The sequence below is a fragment of the Leucoraja erinacea genome, chromosome 3 (genome assembly GCF_028641065.1).
Source record: "Leucoraja erinacea ecotype New England chromosome 3, Leri_hhj_1, whole genome shotgun sequence".
In the NCBI taxonomy this organism is placed as follows: Eukaryota; Metazoa; Chordata; class Chondrichthyes; order Rajiformes; family Rajidae; genus Leucoraja; species Leucoraja erinaceus.
This window is the reverse complement of record NC_073379.1, coordinates 16079710-16099180: the sequence shown is the minus strand read 5'-3', so window position 1 is coordinate 16099180 and position 19471 is coordinate 16079710. Positions and strand designations below refer to the sequence as shown.

Genomic DNA, 19471 nt, shown 5'->3' with positions numbered 1-19471 from the left:
AAAAGTTGGGAGGTCATGTTGCAATTGTACAAGACATTGGTGAGGCCACATTTTGAGTGTTGTGTTCCGTTTTAGGCATCATGTTATAGGAAAGATGTTGTCAACCTGAAAAGGGTGCAGAGATTTACCAGGATGTTGCCAGGACTCGAGGGTCTGAGCTATAGGGAGAGATTGAGCAGGCTAGGACTCTATTCCTTAGAATGCAGGAGGATGAAGGGTCATCCAATCGACGTGTACAAAATCATGAAAGGAATAGATTGGGTAAGACAATAGGTGCAGGAGTAAGCAATTCGGCGCTCCAAGCCAGCACCGCCATTCACTGTGATCATGGCTGATCATGCACAATCAGTACCCCGTCCTGAGTTCTCCCCATATCCCTCGACTCTGCTATCTTTAAGAGCTCTATCTAACTATATCTAAATGCACAGAGTCTCTTGCCTAGAGTAGGAGAATTGAGAAACAGAGGACATAGGTTTAAGGTGAGGGGGGAAAGATTTAATAGGAACCTGAGGAGTAACTTTTTTTATTCAAAGGGTGGTGGGTGTATGGAACGAGCTGCCGGATGATTCAGTTACTATCGCAAACATATGGGCAGCTACATGTATAGGATAGGTTTAGAGGGATCATGGGGAGCAGGCAGGAGAATGGGGTTAGGAGGGGGAGGTAGGTCAGCCATGATTGAATGGCGGAGTAAACTTGATGGGCCGAATGTCCTAATTCTGCTCCTATCACTTATGATCTTATGACATGTTGGTCAGTGTGGGTAAGTTGGGCTGAAGGACCCATTTCTCTGCTGTATGAATCTATGACTGGGAAAGATAGGATTATTCTGTTTGGAGCTGGCAGATTGGAATGAATGACTTTGTGTTGCTGTAAATAATCGGGAACATGGAAACTGATCACTTGGCCCAATCATATGTGCATCCAACTCTGTGCAAGACACTATAGAATATACCAACTAACTACTTTTTATTAGAGATAGTCTCAAAATGCTGGAGTAACTCAGCAGAACAGGCAGCTTCCCTCCAGAGGTGTTGCCTGTCCCGCTGAGTTGCTCCAGCATTTTGTGCCTATCTTCTGTGTTAACCAGCATCTGCAGATCCGTCATAAACATTTCTTCTTATTGTACTTGCAGCTTACTTCTGAGGATTTCACTTAAGTTAGTTCATGTGACAAGGAAATGTTTATTTGCTATAATGCTCATTCTATTTTCACACATTCACAAAAATAACTGAAGTTATTAAATCACCCATTATGAAACAAATTGCATTTCAGCAAAGTATTTATCTTTGTGTATAGAATCCAAGAACAATAAACATTCTCACAATAAACTGCAGGTAAACTAAAATCAGAAAATACTGAAATGTCTGAGAAAAAGTTAGTAAAACGTGAGCAAACCATATGAATATTTCACAATAAATGAATTATTCCCTTTCAAGTCTTTCCAGACGAGATAAAGTTTCGGTCAATTTCTGGCGTTTTGAAGGGCTTCATGAAGTATTTTGTTGAACTCGGTAAGTTGTTTGGTAACATTTTTCACAACAGGTTGGTAATTACTCTCCATTCCCTTTGTAGCAATGACTGTTGAACAGAGTTAAGAAAAAACAAGGACAATACATTGAAAATGATTGTTTGAGGGTCAAAACAGATCAAACTAAAGATAAGTAACTGAAAAAAGTTAAGCTTTTTCGTGAACGGAGGGTAACATTAGAAGAGCTTGCATACTACAAAATAAGGCTAATGTAGCAAAGCACAAGTGGCTGGCTAACCTCTCAATAGCTATACTTTGGAATATCTTAGACATTAACCAAAATTCCAAAGCCTTCATTGAACATTTGATAAAACTTCGAAAAACATTTATTTTTCAAAATTTCTCTTAAAAAAAAAAAATTAACCCCGGGCAAACTTAAATATATTTAAAGTAACTGAATTAAACCAAATTTAAAAAGTCCATGCAACTGCTGCTTTCTATTCATTTCACAGGGAAGAAATTCTCAACCATTTCAACGTGCTTATTGTAAATAGTGCGTAGACGATAGCCACAGCATGCTGATTTAGTTTAGTGTAATTTAGAGTTGCAGTGAAGAACCAGGCCCTTCGGCCCACTGAGTCTGCACCGACCAGCAATCCGCGCACATTAACACTATCCTACACACTGGGGATATTTTACAATTATACCAAGCCAATTAACCTAAGAAATGTGTAGGAAAGAACTGCAGATGCTGGTTTATATTGAAGGTAGACACAAAATGCTGGAGTAACTCAGCGGGACAGGCAGCATCTCTGGAGAGAAGGAATGGGTGACGTTTCAGGTCAAGGCCCTTCTTTAAAAGGGTCTCGACCCGAATTGTCACCCATTACTTCTCTCCAGAGATGCTGCCTTCAATTAACCTACAAACCTGTACGTCTTTGGAGTGTAGGAGGAAACCTGAGATCCCAGAGGAAAACAAAGCAGGATTGAGAGAACATACAATTTCCATACAGATAGCACACATAGTCAAATTCAAACCAGTGTCTCCAGTAAGGCAGCAACTCCACTGCTGCGCCACCGTGCAGGCAATGAATGATCAGCATGGTGGATGTGGCGGCAATCAAGCAGGATGCACCGAGATCCCGCACATCACAGGAAATCTGCACTTTCCTATTGGAATCCACTGTTACTGTTCAGGTGCTCAGGGAGAGAAAGGCTGCTCATGAGTCTTTGAGTCTTGAGCTTCTATCGGACTAATAGTCCATGGGCCAGCCCCCCCCCCATGATCCTACTTTGGTGTCATTTTGTTCATTGGTATCTCTTCTGTCGGAAAAATTATATTCTCAAGAAAAAAACTAGTTTGGACTGTTTTTTTTAACCCTTATTTCAATATATGTCAAAATTGTGTTTTTTCACACATCACCCTCTTTCTTGGGGTCTGTGAATTTGGTACTTGCAATTGAGTCTGTTTCTTAGTAAAGATACAAAAAAAATCCACTAAATTAGGACCATATCAACTATGAGAATCACCAAGCTCTGCGAGAGGTTTCACAAATTTGTTATGCTGTTGCATCAGTTTGATTGGCTTGACTTTGCCGATTCCTTTGAAGGCACTTGTTGAGTCACAGCTTGAGAATGAATGCAGTCCAAGTAATGCTGAGCAGTATTCTGAGAAGGACTGCTTTGCAAAATGGGTGACATCTATTATCCTTTGCCTGTTGCCTCTCCCTGTATCAAAGAACACTGTGGTGTCTTGAATGCTGCTTGCATAGTGCAGCACTATGAAAACGATATTGCTGTCTGGGCTTTTGACTTGTACGTGGTCAGATCCTTGCTCTTTCCCATAGTTGCTGTATAGGATGACTCGCGAGTCTGTTTCTTCATGGTTTGACTTCAGGGATTGAATCTCAGACTGCAGTGTCTCTTTCCCATTCTGAGAAGTAAGAAGTGTGGCCTTTCCTTCCTTAATGAAGATCACCTTCCTCCACACATCAAGAAGTTCAATGAGCTGTTTCTTGTTCTCATCATTGGTCAAGAACTGCTTCTAATCTCTTGGTTTTTTGATCTTTCCTCCTTTGATTATTCTCTTCTCCGCACACCCATGCCGTGTCCGTTCACTTGACTTCACTGAAACTGGTTTGTACATAACGGTATTGAAGACGACATCATTAGATGACAATGCATTGAAGATTTGATGCCAATCTCTTTGAAGTTTACAAGAATCTATTTGAGATAGTAGAATGCAACATTGCCATCTTCCACTATCAATGTCTTGTGACTGGCAGGTGGTTGGGAGTTGTCTACATCTTTCAATAGGTATTGTAGGCCCTTGGATTTATCAGTCTTTGTAAAGAAGTTGTCTGATGTACCAATGGAGTAGGATACAGGGGTCAGAGAGTTCTTCATAATCTCCCATAGATTGAGTGGACTGCCAGAACTTTGTGCTTTGACCATCAGTTGAAAAGCAATATCTCCTTGTTGGTGTACTCTTTCGTTCACATATTTTCAGCTTCACTCTTTTCTTTGTTTCTGCCATGGTTTTGAGCTTCAGATTCTTGATGGGTTTGGAGAATGCAGTCTTTTTCTCAAGTCGCTCTCTGATGAAGTTCGCTTTCTGTTCTGTCCCTGTGGTAAGTACCTTTATGACAACTTTCTCAACTTCAGCCGGAACACGTGCACCAGAAGAGAGCACCTCTTTCGAGGAAAGCCATGGCACCGGAATGTGCTTTTTCGATGTTTGCCAAGAACACAGCAAGGTAGGTCAGATAGCGGGAGTAATTGTGACCACCAAAGGTGAAGAGATCGGGCATAAGAAACAGACAGTGCAAGTACAACGGAAAGTTGTTCTCTTTCACATACCTAATCAATGAGAGCAATCCACACAGAATCCATGTACGACAACCAAAATTGTGCAGTCTTCCCACGAGATCCTTTTCAAACATCAGCTTTGAAGTTCACATACGACTCCATCAATGTGTTGAGATCTGCATTGGCCATGACTTCAGCAAGTGCCTGCTTTGTTGCTGATCAGATTAGCCCTTGAAAGATGCCCTTTGATTACTGTGGTATACCGGACAGCACTGCATCTTTTCCAGCCATAGACAGGAATTCATCAAGACGGAGCCTCTCCAAGCACTCCACCATCGCCTTGTGGTAATGCAGACTTCTGTCATAGTTCTTTCCTGTCATAACACCTTTCATAGAACCAGTAGACATGAGTCCTGATTCCATGAGGACATTCTGAAGTCCGGATCCTTCCATTTTCTTTCCAAGCATTTTGAAGTATGCACAAATTACATGAAATGTGCCAATCAACACAATGTTTCTTGTACTTTACAGGATGACATATCCACACGAGCGGATATGCCTTCATGCAGACACCCAAGTCGAATGTTGTAATGACATTTTCTTGGGCAACCTCATGACTTGCTTCTTCAGAAGCTCGTAAACACTCTTGAATTGTACTAAATTCCATGATGGGATTATTGATCACAGGATAGTAGTCAATTGTGGTCACATTTGAAGGCACCTCACTTGTTGCTGAGACAAATCCAACCCAAGCTGGAAGCTCTTGACCTTTCTCCCTACTCGCTTTCCGAAAAAGCATCCATGCCAGATCTTTTCTTGTACACTGTTTGAATGCTTCATCCCCATCATCACGCTCCCAGTGCTGCACATGAAATCGAGATTTGCTTTCCGGTTGACATAGGATGATGGAAGAGGGCCCCAAGAAAGAGGGCAAAGTGTGAAAAAACACAATTTTGACAAAGATTGAAATAAGATGTTAAAAAACATATTCCAAATGAGTTTTTTCCCTAGGATCATCGTTTTTTTCCTAGGATCATCATTTTTTCCAACAGAAGATATACCAATTAACAAAATGGCACCCAAGTAGGATCATAGAGAGGTGCACGGTACGCCCCTCTGGCCCACGGACTATAACTGCAGAGCAAATCGCCTGGATTTTTATCAGATCCTCAAAATGCAGTGGCGATAAATTTGTAGATAGTCCTTTTGAAATAGACCTTTAAAATAATTTTCTTTAAATCATAAACATTACTTACAATATTTACATGGTAATAGGATATGCAAGAAATTGCTATTAAAATAATTTTCTTGTATAAAACCAGGTTATTATATATGAAGCAGCAATCTGTGAACCTCTTGTAGATCTTCAGCATGCAAAATTCATATTTGGTATCCAAATGGTTTTTATACAAAGAAATATTTAATAATAAAATGGCAACAAGATTTTTTACCTACTTTTGATTTACACTCTGAGCTCGGGAAGCAGAAAAGAAATGTTAACATTCAGTTAACAAATAAAATGGTAATCCTGGAAAATGAGTAAATATAGTAGCATAATCACAAGATTTAAAAAATGAACCCAAACACTGAAATAAGAATTTAACACTAACAGTAAAAATAATCAAATAATACTCGTCTTAGAAATAATAATCAACACCATAACGTTATTGAAAGGTCAGCCAGTAAAACAGACTGGCATTTTAAAAGAACTCAACTGTTATGAATCCAGCGTTGATAATGCAGAATTTATCAATGTAACAAAAATTTAACTCTTTCAGTTAGATATATAACATTAGCACAATGGAACAGTGTGTGTTGTGAGCCTTGTGATTTCTGTTGTCTATTTTTAAATTTCACGTTTCTCTTTATAAATTTGATATTCATGGGTATGGGGAAAACTGAAACAGTTTGCAAAAGCAGTATGGTCTTTCTCCAGGAATGTTCATATTGTTGCAGTGCTGCATCTACTCTTTCTGGATTTAGTGCTTTCTCAACTGTACCTTCTTTTGAGCTGTAAAGTAACATTTGAGCAAAACAGCACAACCTCAAGTGCAGACAGTAGTTTGGATTTTGTTTTTCAATCAAGATATTTCTGCCATTTTCTACCTCCTCTGGAAACTTTCAGTGTGCATTTATTCCCAATTGAGTCATTTTTCAGGATACAGGTGTCACTGAGGTCAGCATCTCTCACCCCTTGAGAAGATGGTAATAAGCCACCATCTTGAACTGATGCAGTCCTACTGGTGAAGACATTGCTACAACACATTTGGGAAATGGTTCCAAAATATTGACTCGACTACAATGAAGGGGTAGCAATATATTTGCAAAGCAGGAAGATGCATGACTTGGAGGGAGATCGCAAATGATATTCCCCTGTATCTGCTTACTGATACAGAGTGGGTGTGAAATGTGGTACTGTGCAGGTAACAACAGTGCATTTTCCATCCTTTGGGTGATAGATAAATATTATTGCAATCCGTTCGATGTTGGTGACAAACACCACGCATATTGAAAATAAGACTGCCAGACATGAGATGTCCTGCAAGATAACAAAGATGAAATCTGTCAGAAAGATGGCAGATTTTGCTCAGCCAACAGCAGTCTTACTAATGTCAATAGGCTATGGGTCATTTAATCCAAGTGACCACCCCAAAGTATTACTGCGGACGTACTGCCATCTTTCAGGTGAGACAATAAATTAAGGCTATAGCAGCCAGATCAGCTGCGTGTAAAAGATACCACATGATTTTTGGGGAAAGGTAATTCTTCCCAATGGCCTGGCCTGAACAAGTATTTAAAATTCTTGAAAGTAAAAGGTTTTGATGCTCTCACGACACGTTATTGTAAAATGCTACTACTACAAATTGCAAATGGTCAAGGATACATTCTTTCATGACAAAATTGTTCTGTTCGTGGTGCTGCCATTTGCGTTCCAGATTCATCAGCTGAAAAAAGTAATCAGTTGAAAAAGTAAATATTGAGAGTTATCGGAGTAGGCGTCAATAGTAAAAGTTATAGTCATCTATCATGGAAACAGGTCCTCCAGCTCAACATGTCAATTTTAACTGGAATCTAACAAATCCTCCATAATGTCAGCTAATACCGCATTATCTCTATTTGCTCTGCATGAAATTATATTCTTTAGAAATACATTCTTCAGAAAAAAATGTTTATGGCATAATTGTAACTGGTCCATTGCAAAGTTTCCTATACATGCATACGGGTCTTGTTCTCTTTTTAAAACAAAAGACAAAGTGCTGGAGGAACTCAGAGGGACAAGCAGCATCTGTGGAGGGAAACGGCCTGGCGACATTTAAAAGTCAGGCCCCTTCTGTCCATTGCATCCACAGAAGTTGCCTAACCTGCTGACTTCCTCCAGCACTTTGTTTATTGCTCTGGATTCCAGCATCAGTAGTTCCTCTTTTAAAAACTGCTTACCAAGGTCATACAGGAATGCATATTATGATAGTTCTTTTGGAAAAATAACCAGTTATAAGATGATAACATATTAGTTGAAAAAGTGGGATAACATAAAACTAGTATGAAGGTTGATCGATGTTCAGCGTAGATTTCGTGGGCCGAAAGACCTGTTTCCATGCTGTATCTCTAAACTAAATAAAAGTGACGTTAGTTTGGACGTTGCTGTGATTGTTTCTGGACAGTTCTGGTTACCATACTATAGGAAGGATGTGATTAAGATAGAGAGGGTACAGATGAGATTCACAGGGATTTTGGCTGGATAGGAAGCTTTAAATTACAGAGAGAGATTAGATCCTGAATTACAGAGAGAGATTAGAAGATCCTGAAGACTAACTACAGAGACCACATCACAAACAAGGAGATCTACCGGGAAACTGCAACAAAGCCTCTCAGCCACGACAGAGGTACGCAGGATGAAATTTGCAGGACATGTACTCAGAATGTCACCAGAACGCAAGATAGCAATGCCATGGCTACCTGACGGAAGAAGGAAAAGAGGCCGACCAAAACTCACATGGAGGCGAACATTCCAGAAGGTTTTGGAAGCCCAGGACCCTAACCTATCGAGAGTGGAAGACGTCGCACATGACCGAACAGAATGGCGAAAGCTTGCTCCCAATGCACTCAACAGTGTGGGAGGAAATCAGTCTAAGTAAGTAAGATCCGGTTTTCAGTAAGTTTTTCATTGTATGTATACCTCCCCATACTGGTACATATGTCCACAAACTCAACTAGACTTTCTTTCCTGGAGCAAAAGATGTTGAGAGGTCACATGACAGAAGTATATAAAATTATGAAAAGCATACATAGGGTAAATACCCAGTGTGTTCCCCATGGGGTATCTAAAACTAGAGGACATAGGTTTGAGGTGAGAAGGAAGTTTAAAGGGATCTGAGGAAACAGATCTCTATCTATTATGTGTTTTATCCAAGATAAAAGCAATGAAGCTACTTCCCCTCCTCCTTTAGCCCACCTCTATCTCGCTTGTAGCTCTTCTACCCTGGAACAATAAGCTGCCCATCCTGTCCCTCCCTTAGCCAAGTTTCTGTAATGGCCATTGCATCCCAGTGACACATACCGATCCATGTTCTGAGTTCAGCCCCCTACTGGTCAGACCTCTTTAGTTTATTTTAGTTTAAAGTTACAGCACTCTTCGGCCCACTGAGTCTGCGCCGACCAGCGATCCCCGCACACTACCTCTATCCTACCACATTACGGACAATTTTACATTTATACCAAGCCAATTAACCTACAAACCTGTAAGTCTTTGGAGTGTGGGAGAAAACAAAAGATCTCGGAGAAAACCCACGCCATCACGGGGAGAACATACAAACTCCGTACAGACAGCACCCGCAGTCGGGATCAAACCCAGGTCTCTGGAGCTGAAAGCGCTGTAAGGCAGCAACTCTACCACTCCACTACCACGCCGCCCACTATGCCACCAACAAATGTTGCATTACCAATTAGATGCACTAAGTGAGGACATAGAGGAGGGATCATCCACTATGGCAAGGTATGATGGAAGGAACAGACTTCCTACACACTGTGCTCCTGCCGGCCCTGCCTAATGAACTTGATTTAATCACCTTCCATGCTGACTTCCAACCTCTCTCCCTACCGCACTCCTGCATTGGATCCTGTCCCTCTGCCAATCTAATTTAAAACCTTCTGAGAAGCACGAGCAAACCTGCCCGCCATGATGTTGGTCGCCCTCCAATTCGGGTGCCTCATTCCAATTGCAAAGATCACCTCTGCCCCACAAGAGATCCCGATGGTCCAAAGATCTGGATCCCTGCACCAATTCCTCAGCCAAGAATTCACCTGTCCTATCTTCCTGCTCGTACCCTCACTAGCACATGGCTCCAGAAGCAATCTGGAGATTACTATCCTCAAGGTCCTGCTTTTTAAACTTTTGCCTAGCAAAACATTTCCCTGTTTTAGCTCTGCAGGACTTTGTCCCTATTCCTACATATGTAATTTATGCCAGCGGACACAACAACCTCTGGTTGCTCATTCTCCCCTTTGAGAATTTTCTGCAGATGCTCGTAGACATCCTGAACCCTGGCACCTGGGAGACAACCGACCATCCTGGAGTTACATTCTGTTATAGCCATTACGTCCCAGTGACAGACTGATCCATGTTCTGAGTTCAGCTGCCCGACTGGTCAGACCTCTTGTACTGAAATAAACCCAACTTAATCCAACAGTCCTGTCTTGCTGGTAGACACAATGCTGGAGTAACTCAGCGGGACAAGCAGCATCTCTGGTGAGAAGGAATGGGTGACGTTATGGGTCGAGACAGGTCTCGACGCAAAAGTTAAATGGGTGCTATTTCTGTGCTGTAATACTAAATTACTCTATAAGGTTCGAGGGATACGGGCAAAATACATGCAAAGGGGGTTATTTCAGATAAACATCTTTGTCACCGTGGATGCATTGGTCTGAAAGGGCCTGTTTCCGAGCTGTTTTACTCTGTCATAAGAGTTATAGTATGATACAACATGGAAATGGGCCCTTCGACCCAACTTGCCCACACCAGCCAACATGTCCCAGCTACACAGCCACAGTCTTCATTGATGTATTCAGCCTCTCAATTCAAGAGTCTACTGTTCCCTTCTGCTTCAAGGAAACCTCCATTCCAATCCCCACATCACTCTGGCTAAGCTCTTGTTTCACTCCCATGATCAGGAAGAAGGTATAGGATCTGAAAACCGTGATTACCAGGTTCAAGAATAGCTTCTTCTGAACAACCATCAGGCTGCTGAACACTGCATGTGCCCCGGTGAGACCACACCTGAAGTATTGTGTGCAGTTTAGGTCTCCTAATTTGAGAAAGGACATTCTTGCTATTGAGGGAGTGAAGCGTAGGTTCACCAGGTTAATTCCCGGGATGGCAGGACTGACATATGATCGAAGAATGGGTCGACTGGGCTTGCATTCACTGAAATTTAGAAGAATGAGAGGAGTTCTTATAGAAACATATAACATTCTTAAAGGATTGGACAGGCTAGATGCATGAAAAATGTTCCCGATGTTGGGGGAGTCCAGAACCAGGGATCACAGTTTAAGAATAAGGGGTAGGCCATTTAGGACTGAGATGAGGAAACACTTTTTCACCCAGGGAGTTGTGAATCTGTGGAATTCTCTGCCACAGAAGACAGTGTAGGCCAATTCACTGGATGTTTTCAAGAGAAAGTTAGATGTAGCTCTTAGGGCTAACGGAATCAAGGGATATGGGGAAAAAGCAGGAACGGGGCACTGATTATGGATGATCAGCCCTGATCATATTGAATGGTGGTGCTGGCTTCAAGGGCTAAATGGCCTACTCCTGCAACTATTGTCTATGTTTCTACATAACACTAACCTCAATTATAAATTTGTATGGACTGTTTTTGGTTGCATGAAGGACTAGTATTGTGGTAATTAATGTTTACAATTTCCCTACAGAAAAATTAGGTCTTGACTTTAGAACATTTTCTCTCCCGTAGCTATCAGACTCCTTTCACACTCCCTTCACAGAGGTGCCAAACCATGTTATTCCCCTTAACCCTTCCTGAATCACTTAATATGTTATTATACATGTAAATTATGTAATAACTTTATTTTTTTTGCACTACTGTGGATTGCACTACAATCTTGCACCATTTTGCTCTTTAGCGCTTGGCATGGTATTTACTGTTGTATTTATCTTTACTTTATGTACACTGTTTACTCAACGGGTTTCAGGTGAACAAGGAATTTCATTGCACGTTGGTGTTTTTGGCAATGTCTGACTCTGAAACGTCGAATAGGTTGTTTAGTGCTAGTGAGGGTAGGAACAGGAAGATAGGGGAGATGAATGTATGCTGAGGAGCTGGTGCAGGAGGTAGGGATTCAGATTTCTAGACGCTTGGGATCTCTTCTGGGGCAGAGGCGACCTGTTCCAGAGAGATGGGTTACACCTTAACCAGAGGGGTATCAATATCCTGGCATGCAGGTTCTCTAGTGCTACACGGGTGGGTTTAAACTAGATTGGGCAGGGGGGGGGGGGGGGGAGGAATCAGCTCTTATACAGGACCGAGGTATATACAGGTCCGGTAGGCGGCGCGACTCTGGTCAGCAGGGGCCTCTGCAGCCTGTCCGATTATTTTTTTGTCTGTGTTTTTTATGTAGTTTTTTGTTATTTTATGTTGGGGGGTGTGTGGTGTGGGGGGGGCGGGGGTGGGGTGGGAGGGGGGGGGGAAACTTTTAGAATCTCTCCCTGCACTGGACCTTTTCTCGTCGGTCTCAGTCGTTTGCGGCCTCCAACTTACTCTGGTGCACGACTCACCGTCGCCGTCGCGGACTGGCCGAGACGGAGGGGGTGGAGCGTGGAGAGCGCTGCTGCGGCTGCCGCTGCTGCTGCTGATGCGGAGGCTGCTACTGCGGTTCTGCGGACAGAGGCACCGGGAGCCCGCGGATCCCTGGAGGGAGACCGCTTTTCGGGCTCCTGCAACGGCGACTTCCCGCCCGAGTTGTGGGGTCGAACACTCCTGGACGGGGCCTACACCCACTGCCCCGCGCGGCTTTAATGGCCGCGGGACTCTGCGAGCGTAAATGTAACACCAAGACCCGGTGTGCGACCTCGCACCAGTGGCTGTAATGGCCGCGGGACAATCGCCATCGCCAGCCGGGTCTTTGACTTTGACTCTGACATGGGGGCCGAGTGCAGGGCCTATACGTTTTTTTTGGCCTTCCATCACAGCTATGTGATGGAAACTAAACTAAAAAAATAAGTTTGTATGGAGGGTCTATTTGTGTGTAATGTATGGCTGCAGAAATGGCATTTCATTTGGACCTCCAGGGGTCCAAATGACAATTAAATAGACTATTGACTATTGGAAGGTGAGAGGTTAGAATGGTGGCGCAGCGGTAGAGTTGCTGCCTTACAGCTCGTGCAGCGCCGGAGACCCGGGTTCGATCCAGACTACGGCTGAGTGTACGAAGTTTGTATGTTCTGCCCTTGACCTGCGTGGGTTTTCTCCGAGATCTTTTGTTTCCTCCCACACTCCAAAGACGTACAGGTTTGTAGGTTAATTGGCTTGGTAAATGTAAAAATTGTCCCGAGTGGGTGTAGGATAGTGTTAATATGCGGGGATCGCTGGTCGGCGCGGACCTGGTGGGCCGAAGGGCCTGTTTCCTCGCTGTATCTCTAAACTAAACTAAACAAAAATAAGTTGGTATGGAGGGTGATGAGTGAAAGTTTAGAAGACAGAATAGTCAGGAGAAACTGGGGAAGCGAGGAAGGAATATTGGTTTAAATTACACTTATTTTAACGCAAGAGGCCTGACGGTTAAGGCATGTAGATATATATATATGGATTTGAGCAAGGCATATGACAAGGTTCTGCATCCAAGGATAGAAAATTAGCTTCATAGGAAGGAAGCAGAGAGTGATGGTGGAAGGTTGATTTTCTGACTGGAGGCCTATGACTAATGATGTACGTCAGGATTCGGTGCTGGACCCATGCTGTTTGTCATCTATATCAATGATTTGGATGAGAATGTGCAAGGCATGATTGGCAGGTTTTCAGATGACACAAATGTGGGTGGTATTGTAGATAGTTAAGATGGCTGTCAAAAATTGCATCGGGATCTACATCGGTTGGGTAGGTGGGCTGAAGAATGGTTGATGGAATTTGATACAGAGAAATGTGAGGCGTTGCATTTTGTGAAGTTTAACATGGCCAGGACCTATGTAGTGAATCGTAGGGCTCTAGGGAGCGTTGTAGAGCGGAGAGATCTATGAGTGCAGGTATATAGTTCCTTGAAATTGGCATCAAACGTAGATAGTGTGGTCAAAAAGGCTTTTGGCACATTGGCCTTTATCAGTCAGAGTATTGAGTATAGAAGGTGGGGGGTCATATTGCAGTTGTATAAGATGTTGGTTAGGCCACATTTAGAATATTGTGTTCAGTTTTGGGCACCATGTTATAGGAAAGATATTGTCAAGCTAGAAATGGTGCAGAGGATAATTACGAGGATGTTGCCAGAACTCGAGAGCCTGAGCTATAGGGAGGAGGATGAGGGGTGATCTTATTGAAGTACACAAAATTATGAGAGGAATAATTCAAGTAAAAACAGTCTCTTGCCCAAAGTAGGTGAATTGAGAACCAGAGGACATAAGTTTACAGTGAGGGGGGAAAGATTTAAAATGAACCTGATGGGTAACTTTTTCACAGAAAGGGTGGTGTGTGTATAAAACGATCTGCTAGGAGAGGTAGTTGAGGCAGGTACTATCGCAACGTTTAGGAAGCATTTAGAGAGGTACACGGATAAGATAAGTTTAGTTGGATATGTGCCATGGACAGGCAGCTGGGACTAATGTCGATGGGACATGTTAATCGGTGTTGGCAAGTTGGGCTGAAGGGCCTGTGTCTGCTCTCTAGGACACTACTGTGTAAGTGTTATGCTGTGAAGCAGTAACCTGTGAATGGGTTTCATTTTCCTGTAACTGCATCTTCAGAATATCGTATTCCTTTGAGACTTGTTGCATCATTTTCTTAAATGTGTTTCTTCGTTTTATCAGTCTCACTTTCGCCTCCTGGAGTTTCTGAAAATCAGGTGGAATGAAAATTGTTTACTTTTTCAGGCAAATCTACAAAATGTTCAAGCGCAGAGTTACAAAACAAAAGCATAACATGGGAATTACCAAGCACACACTAGGGCGGAAGGTTATGTAAGATACAATAGGATCGAGATGAACTAGGAAAGTGGGGTAGAGAATGATGTGCGAAATTTTACTCCTGGTGCAGTGGTTGAGCTGCTGCCTTACAGCGCCAGACACCCTGGTTCGATCCTGACTACGGGTGCTGTCTATACGGAGTTTGTACTTTCTCCCCGTGACCTGCGTGGGTTTTCTCCGAGATCTTTGGCTTCCTCCCACACTCCAAAGACGTACAGGTGTGTAGGTTAATTGGCTTAGTAAAATTGTAAATTGTCCCTAGTGTGCGGGGATTGCTGGTCGGTGCGGACTCGGGTGGGCCGAAGGGCATGTTTCCACACTGTTTCTCTAAATTTAAAAAATTTAAATTAAAGTATGAGTGTTGCATTTTAGAAAGGTCAAACAGGTCACAGCCACAGATTTAAAGGATGTTTAGGAAAGAGATGAGGAGGAATTTCTATGGTCAGAGGGTGGTGAATCTGTGGAATTCTTTGCCACAGAAGGATATGTACGCCGTCAATGGATATCTTTAAGGCAGAGATAGAAAGATTCTTGATTAGTATGGGTGTCAGGGGTAATGGGGAGAAGGCAGGAGAAAGGGGTTAGGAAGGAGAGATAGATCAGCCATGGTTGATCAGTAGACTTGATGGGCTGAATGGCCTTATTCTGCTCCTATCAGTTATGACCTTATGACCATATTAAGTTAATGACAGGTAAATGGAGATAGGGAAAGACCAAGCGGTACGTATATAGGTCCCTGAAAGCAGTGACACAGTAGACGAGGTAATTAAGAAAGTGTTTGGCATGCTTGCTTTCATTGGTACTCAAGGAATTGAGGCATCATGTTACAACTGTTGATGAAATCACACTTACAATTGTATGTGCAGTCTGGTTTGCCCGCTACTATAAATATGCTATTATGCTGGAATGGGTGCAGAAAAGACACACAATGATGGTACTGGAATTGTATGACTCGAGTTATAAGGAAAGAGTGGACAGGCTGGGACTTTATTCCCTGTAGTATAGGAGGTTGTTGGAGGGATCAGTGAGCATGACCTGTGCCATGAATCTGACTTTCACATGGGGACTGATCAGCCTTTTAATGATGGCTCACATTAGTTAACGCACAAACAAACTCTCATACAGCAGTGGTGAGTCTTTCGGAGAAGTCATGTTCTTCAGACATTTTCATAATACTCTGTGGAAACACTTCGAGTAAGAGTTTGATTAAACTCCAGACTCGAGAAATCTCCAGCAATTTGCAGAATTTGCATTGCAATGGTTACACGTGGGTGTTATACTCTCACTATAATTCATCACTACCTCGTATTTCCCTGTAGTATATGATCCATGCTTATTCCTGTTGGAGATAAACAAGGTTCAAATACTGCAAGGAAATCTATCTGCTGTGCAGGAAGGAACTGTAGAAGCTGGCTTATACTGAAGATAGACATAAAATGCTGGAGTAACTCAGCAGGACAGGCAGCATCTTTGAGAGAAGGAATGGGTGATGTTTCAGGTCAAGACCCTTCTTCAGACTGAGAGTCAGGGGAGAGGGAAATCAGAGACATGGAAGGGTAAGGTGTGAAAATGACAGATCAAAGCAGACTGTGATCAAAGAAATGTAGAATGGTTCATGATGGCTGAGGGGAAAGTGACAATGAGTTGTACAAACAGTAAAATTAATCAGGAGGATAGTGAAACTAGGTAGAGAACTAGGGTGGGGGAGGGAGAGGGAAAGCAAGAGTTACTTGAAGTTAGAGAATTCAATGTTCATAATACTGGGTTATAATCGGCCCAAGCAAAATATGCTTTTGGCCTCACTCAGACTGGCCTCTCACTGTGGAGAATGCTCATTGACAGAAAGGTCAGTATGGGAATGGTGAGGGGAGTTAAAGTATTTAGCAACTGGGAGATTCCATGGAGCCAATTTTATATCCAGTTGGCTAGTTCTTCTTGGATCCCATTCTAACCTTCCAGAGAATCCTACCATGCAGAACCTTGACAAATAACTTGCTGAAATTCATACGCACATCTTCAGCTCCAGATTGCAACATCTGCTTCTATCGGGCGGCGCCATCGAGTGTGGCAGCGTTGCCAGCAGCAGTCCGTCCTTTCACCCTTTTTGTTATTTTTAGTGTGTCTAAATGTATGTTTTTATAGGTTTCTAAGTCTTTTTTATGTGGGGGGGGGGGGGAAAGGGGGAAACTGTTTCCTGGTCACTTCCTGGTCGAAGATGTGCCTTGTCACCAAGTCACATCCCCCCCCCCCCCCTCGCGGCCTACCATCTGGATAGGCATGGCCTTTCCTGCCGGAGACTGGCCAGAGCTTCAGCAGCGGTGCAGCACTGAATCCCATCGCCAGAGCGGGCGATGGGGATCGCCGTGTTGGAGCTCCGGAGTATTGGGCCCACTGCTTTAACTCCATGGAGCTGTGGTTTGCGGCGCTTCCAGTCGCAGACGGCGCTGACTCTAACATCGCGGAGTCCTTGGGATCTTTTGCCGGGGGTCGCCAGTGTTGAATCTCCGCCCATTTCGACCTGTGGACTTCGGAAGCCGTGGTCTCTGGTAAGAAGTGGCCGATTCGGAAACTCCAAGCCGCTGAGTATTCTTCCGTTCCGACGCCGGAGCTCCGATCATCCCAGTGAGAGGGCCTGAACAGCGGCGACTGCCGAGGGCTCAAAGGCCCCGACCACGGGTGAACAAAGAGGAAAATGACTGAACTTTATTGCTTTCCCTCACAGTGGGAAACGTTGATCCCGCTGTGTGGGGGATGTTCATGTTAAATTCTATTGTGTATTGTGTTCTTTTTATACGTGTGGCCGTGTGGTAACTCAAATCTCACTGCACCAATTGGTGCATGTGACAATAAATGTAACTTGAACTTATTTGTTATACTCATATATTCTTAAACTATCAAGTTGGGAAAGCTCCTATAGGAGCACCAGAAACTCCACATTGTCATGGTGAAGTAGCGGATAGGATAACTCGTAAAATCTAGAGATAGTTTATGCAAGAAGATAGAAATTGTTGATGACATATCAGGAAAACAAGTGGTTAGGTTTTTCAGCAGATCTGTAAAAATTGGGTTTGCTGTAGGTACAAATGTGAGTTGCCCACATATTTATAAAACATTGGCATGATAGTAGGACAATATACAATATGTAATGACAGGATAGGAACATCCAAGAAAAGCTTGAACAATTATATTGATAAAAGTAGATTTTTTAATTTCTCCAAGTTATTTGTTATGAAAAGAAGGTTACTGGTAATTGAAAGTAAAGCAAGAGTTCCAAAAGACAATAGCAGTAAACAATTATCAAACACCATTTCACAGTAGACATAAAATGAGATATATGGATATGTAATATAGATAGACAAATCCAATTTTGCAACCTATCTTCCCACAGTGAGGTTAATTCTGCCTCATTGAGGCATTTAAATCCAAATTACTCAAATATATATTTTAAAAATGCTTATTTCATACATGCACTTTTAATACAAAACAACATTCAGTTATATCACTGTGAATGATTTTCAAGTTCTATTACCTTTTTCTTCTCCTCTCCAGCTGTCTTCAGGCCATTCAGGTCATTATAGGTTTCAAGCGCAAATGTTATCTGCTGGATTTTTTCTTTTAAAGAACCTAGCTCAGCATTGATCTTGTTCTCAAGTTGTTCAACTTTCTGAAGGTCTTGTTGGAGCCGTTGGCTCTCTAGTTGGCCGAATGAGAGGAAAGAGAAGTTATGGTCTACGACACTATCCCCTCAGCTATTAGTTATTAAAACATGCAAGATGAAAAATTAGATCAATATGCAACCTGTAATAATTACACATGCGTTAAGAACATCAAAGGAATGTTGATAAATTTAAAATTACTACCCCAGGGAATAGATTACAACATCCATTCAAGATTGCGATAGATCATTTCTAGGTAAAAGAGAAATCTAGCGTTCTCAGGATCAGGCAGACCTGTGGAGCTGAAACTGAGATTTGGATTGACTTTGTTGTAAATGCACTTTGTAAAAATAATGGACACTTTTACTTCTGTACCATGGTTCGGAATTCTTTTTTCATTTAACTTTTTGGGTAATCCATGAGAGTGATGAATGTATCATTACCCAGTGTGAAATAATTGATTTCTTTAGTATGGCAAAAACATAACATGAAGTGTTGCAATTGTGGTTGCTCTTACATCAGATGCAATTAAAAGATTTCAAAAAAGGTTCTCAGATCTTGGAAACTTTGTTTTATTGTAATATAATGTGTAAATCAAACAGTGTGTTACTGGTGGTTTGCCTTATTCCATTTGTTCTTCATTTGAAATCGCTTGCTGGAAAGTAGTAATCGGCAATAAACATTTCTGCTTTTTAGGAGTTCTATCCTTCCCACCAATGATCAAATATACACTGATCCAAACATACACTGATTTTTTTTTTAAATGTTACCTCAGAAAGTAAATTTCAGATCATTAGTCTGGATCTGGTCAGAAAAATATATTTTACTGTGATCACAATTTTTTTTTTTTCCAGATCAGTTTAGTTTTTAATCACGTGTATCGAGGTACAGTGAAAAGCTTTTGTTACATGCCAACCAGTCAGCGGTAAGACAATACATAATTAAAATCCAGCCATATACATTGTACAGATTCATGATTAGGGAATAACATTTAGTGCAAGGTAAAACCAATAAAGTCCGATCAAAGATAGTCCGACGGTCACCAATGGGGTAGATAGTAGATAGTAATTGCAACATAAAGTAAGTAATTTAAAATATAAATAATTGAAATAATCATCATTATAAAGTGAATTAAAATCAGCTAAACATGCATCTGTTGACACAGAATGTAGACACAGAATGTAGACACAGAATGTAGACACAGAATGTAGACACAACCAACTGCAGATGCACGTTTACAATAAAAGACACAAAGTGCTGGAACAGGTCAGCTGTTAGAGGAGGTGCACGTGAACCTATGTCTTGGAAGTGCTTGTTCCAAACATACACTGGCATTATCTCCCAACTCTTTCT

The 19471-nt window shown here is 42.2% G+C and overlaps 1 protein-coding gene across 1 annotated transcript in view; it reads right to left on the bottom strand.

Moving 5' to 3' along the window:
* Nucleotides 1-1164: 1164 nt before the first annotated feature.
* Nucleotides 1165-19471, bottom strand: part of ift74 (intraflagellar transport 74) — an 82122-nt gene continuing 63815 nt past the window's right edge. The window contains exons 16-19 of the mRNA XM_055632194.1: nt 17992-18155; nt 14205-14330; nt 7164-7224; nt 1165-1581 (exon numbers count right to left, since the gene is read on the bottom strand). Coding sequence (XP_055488169.1) covers nt 1466-1581; nt 7164-7224; nt 14205-14330; nt 17992-18155 — 467 coding nt within the window. The 3' untranslated portion in view covers nt 1165-1465. The remainder of the gene's footprint in view (nt 1582-7163; nt 7225-14204; nt 14331-17991; nt 18156-19471) is intronic.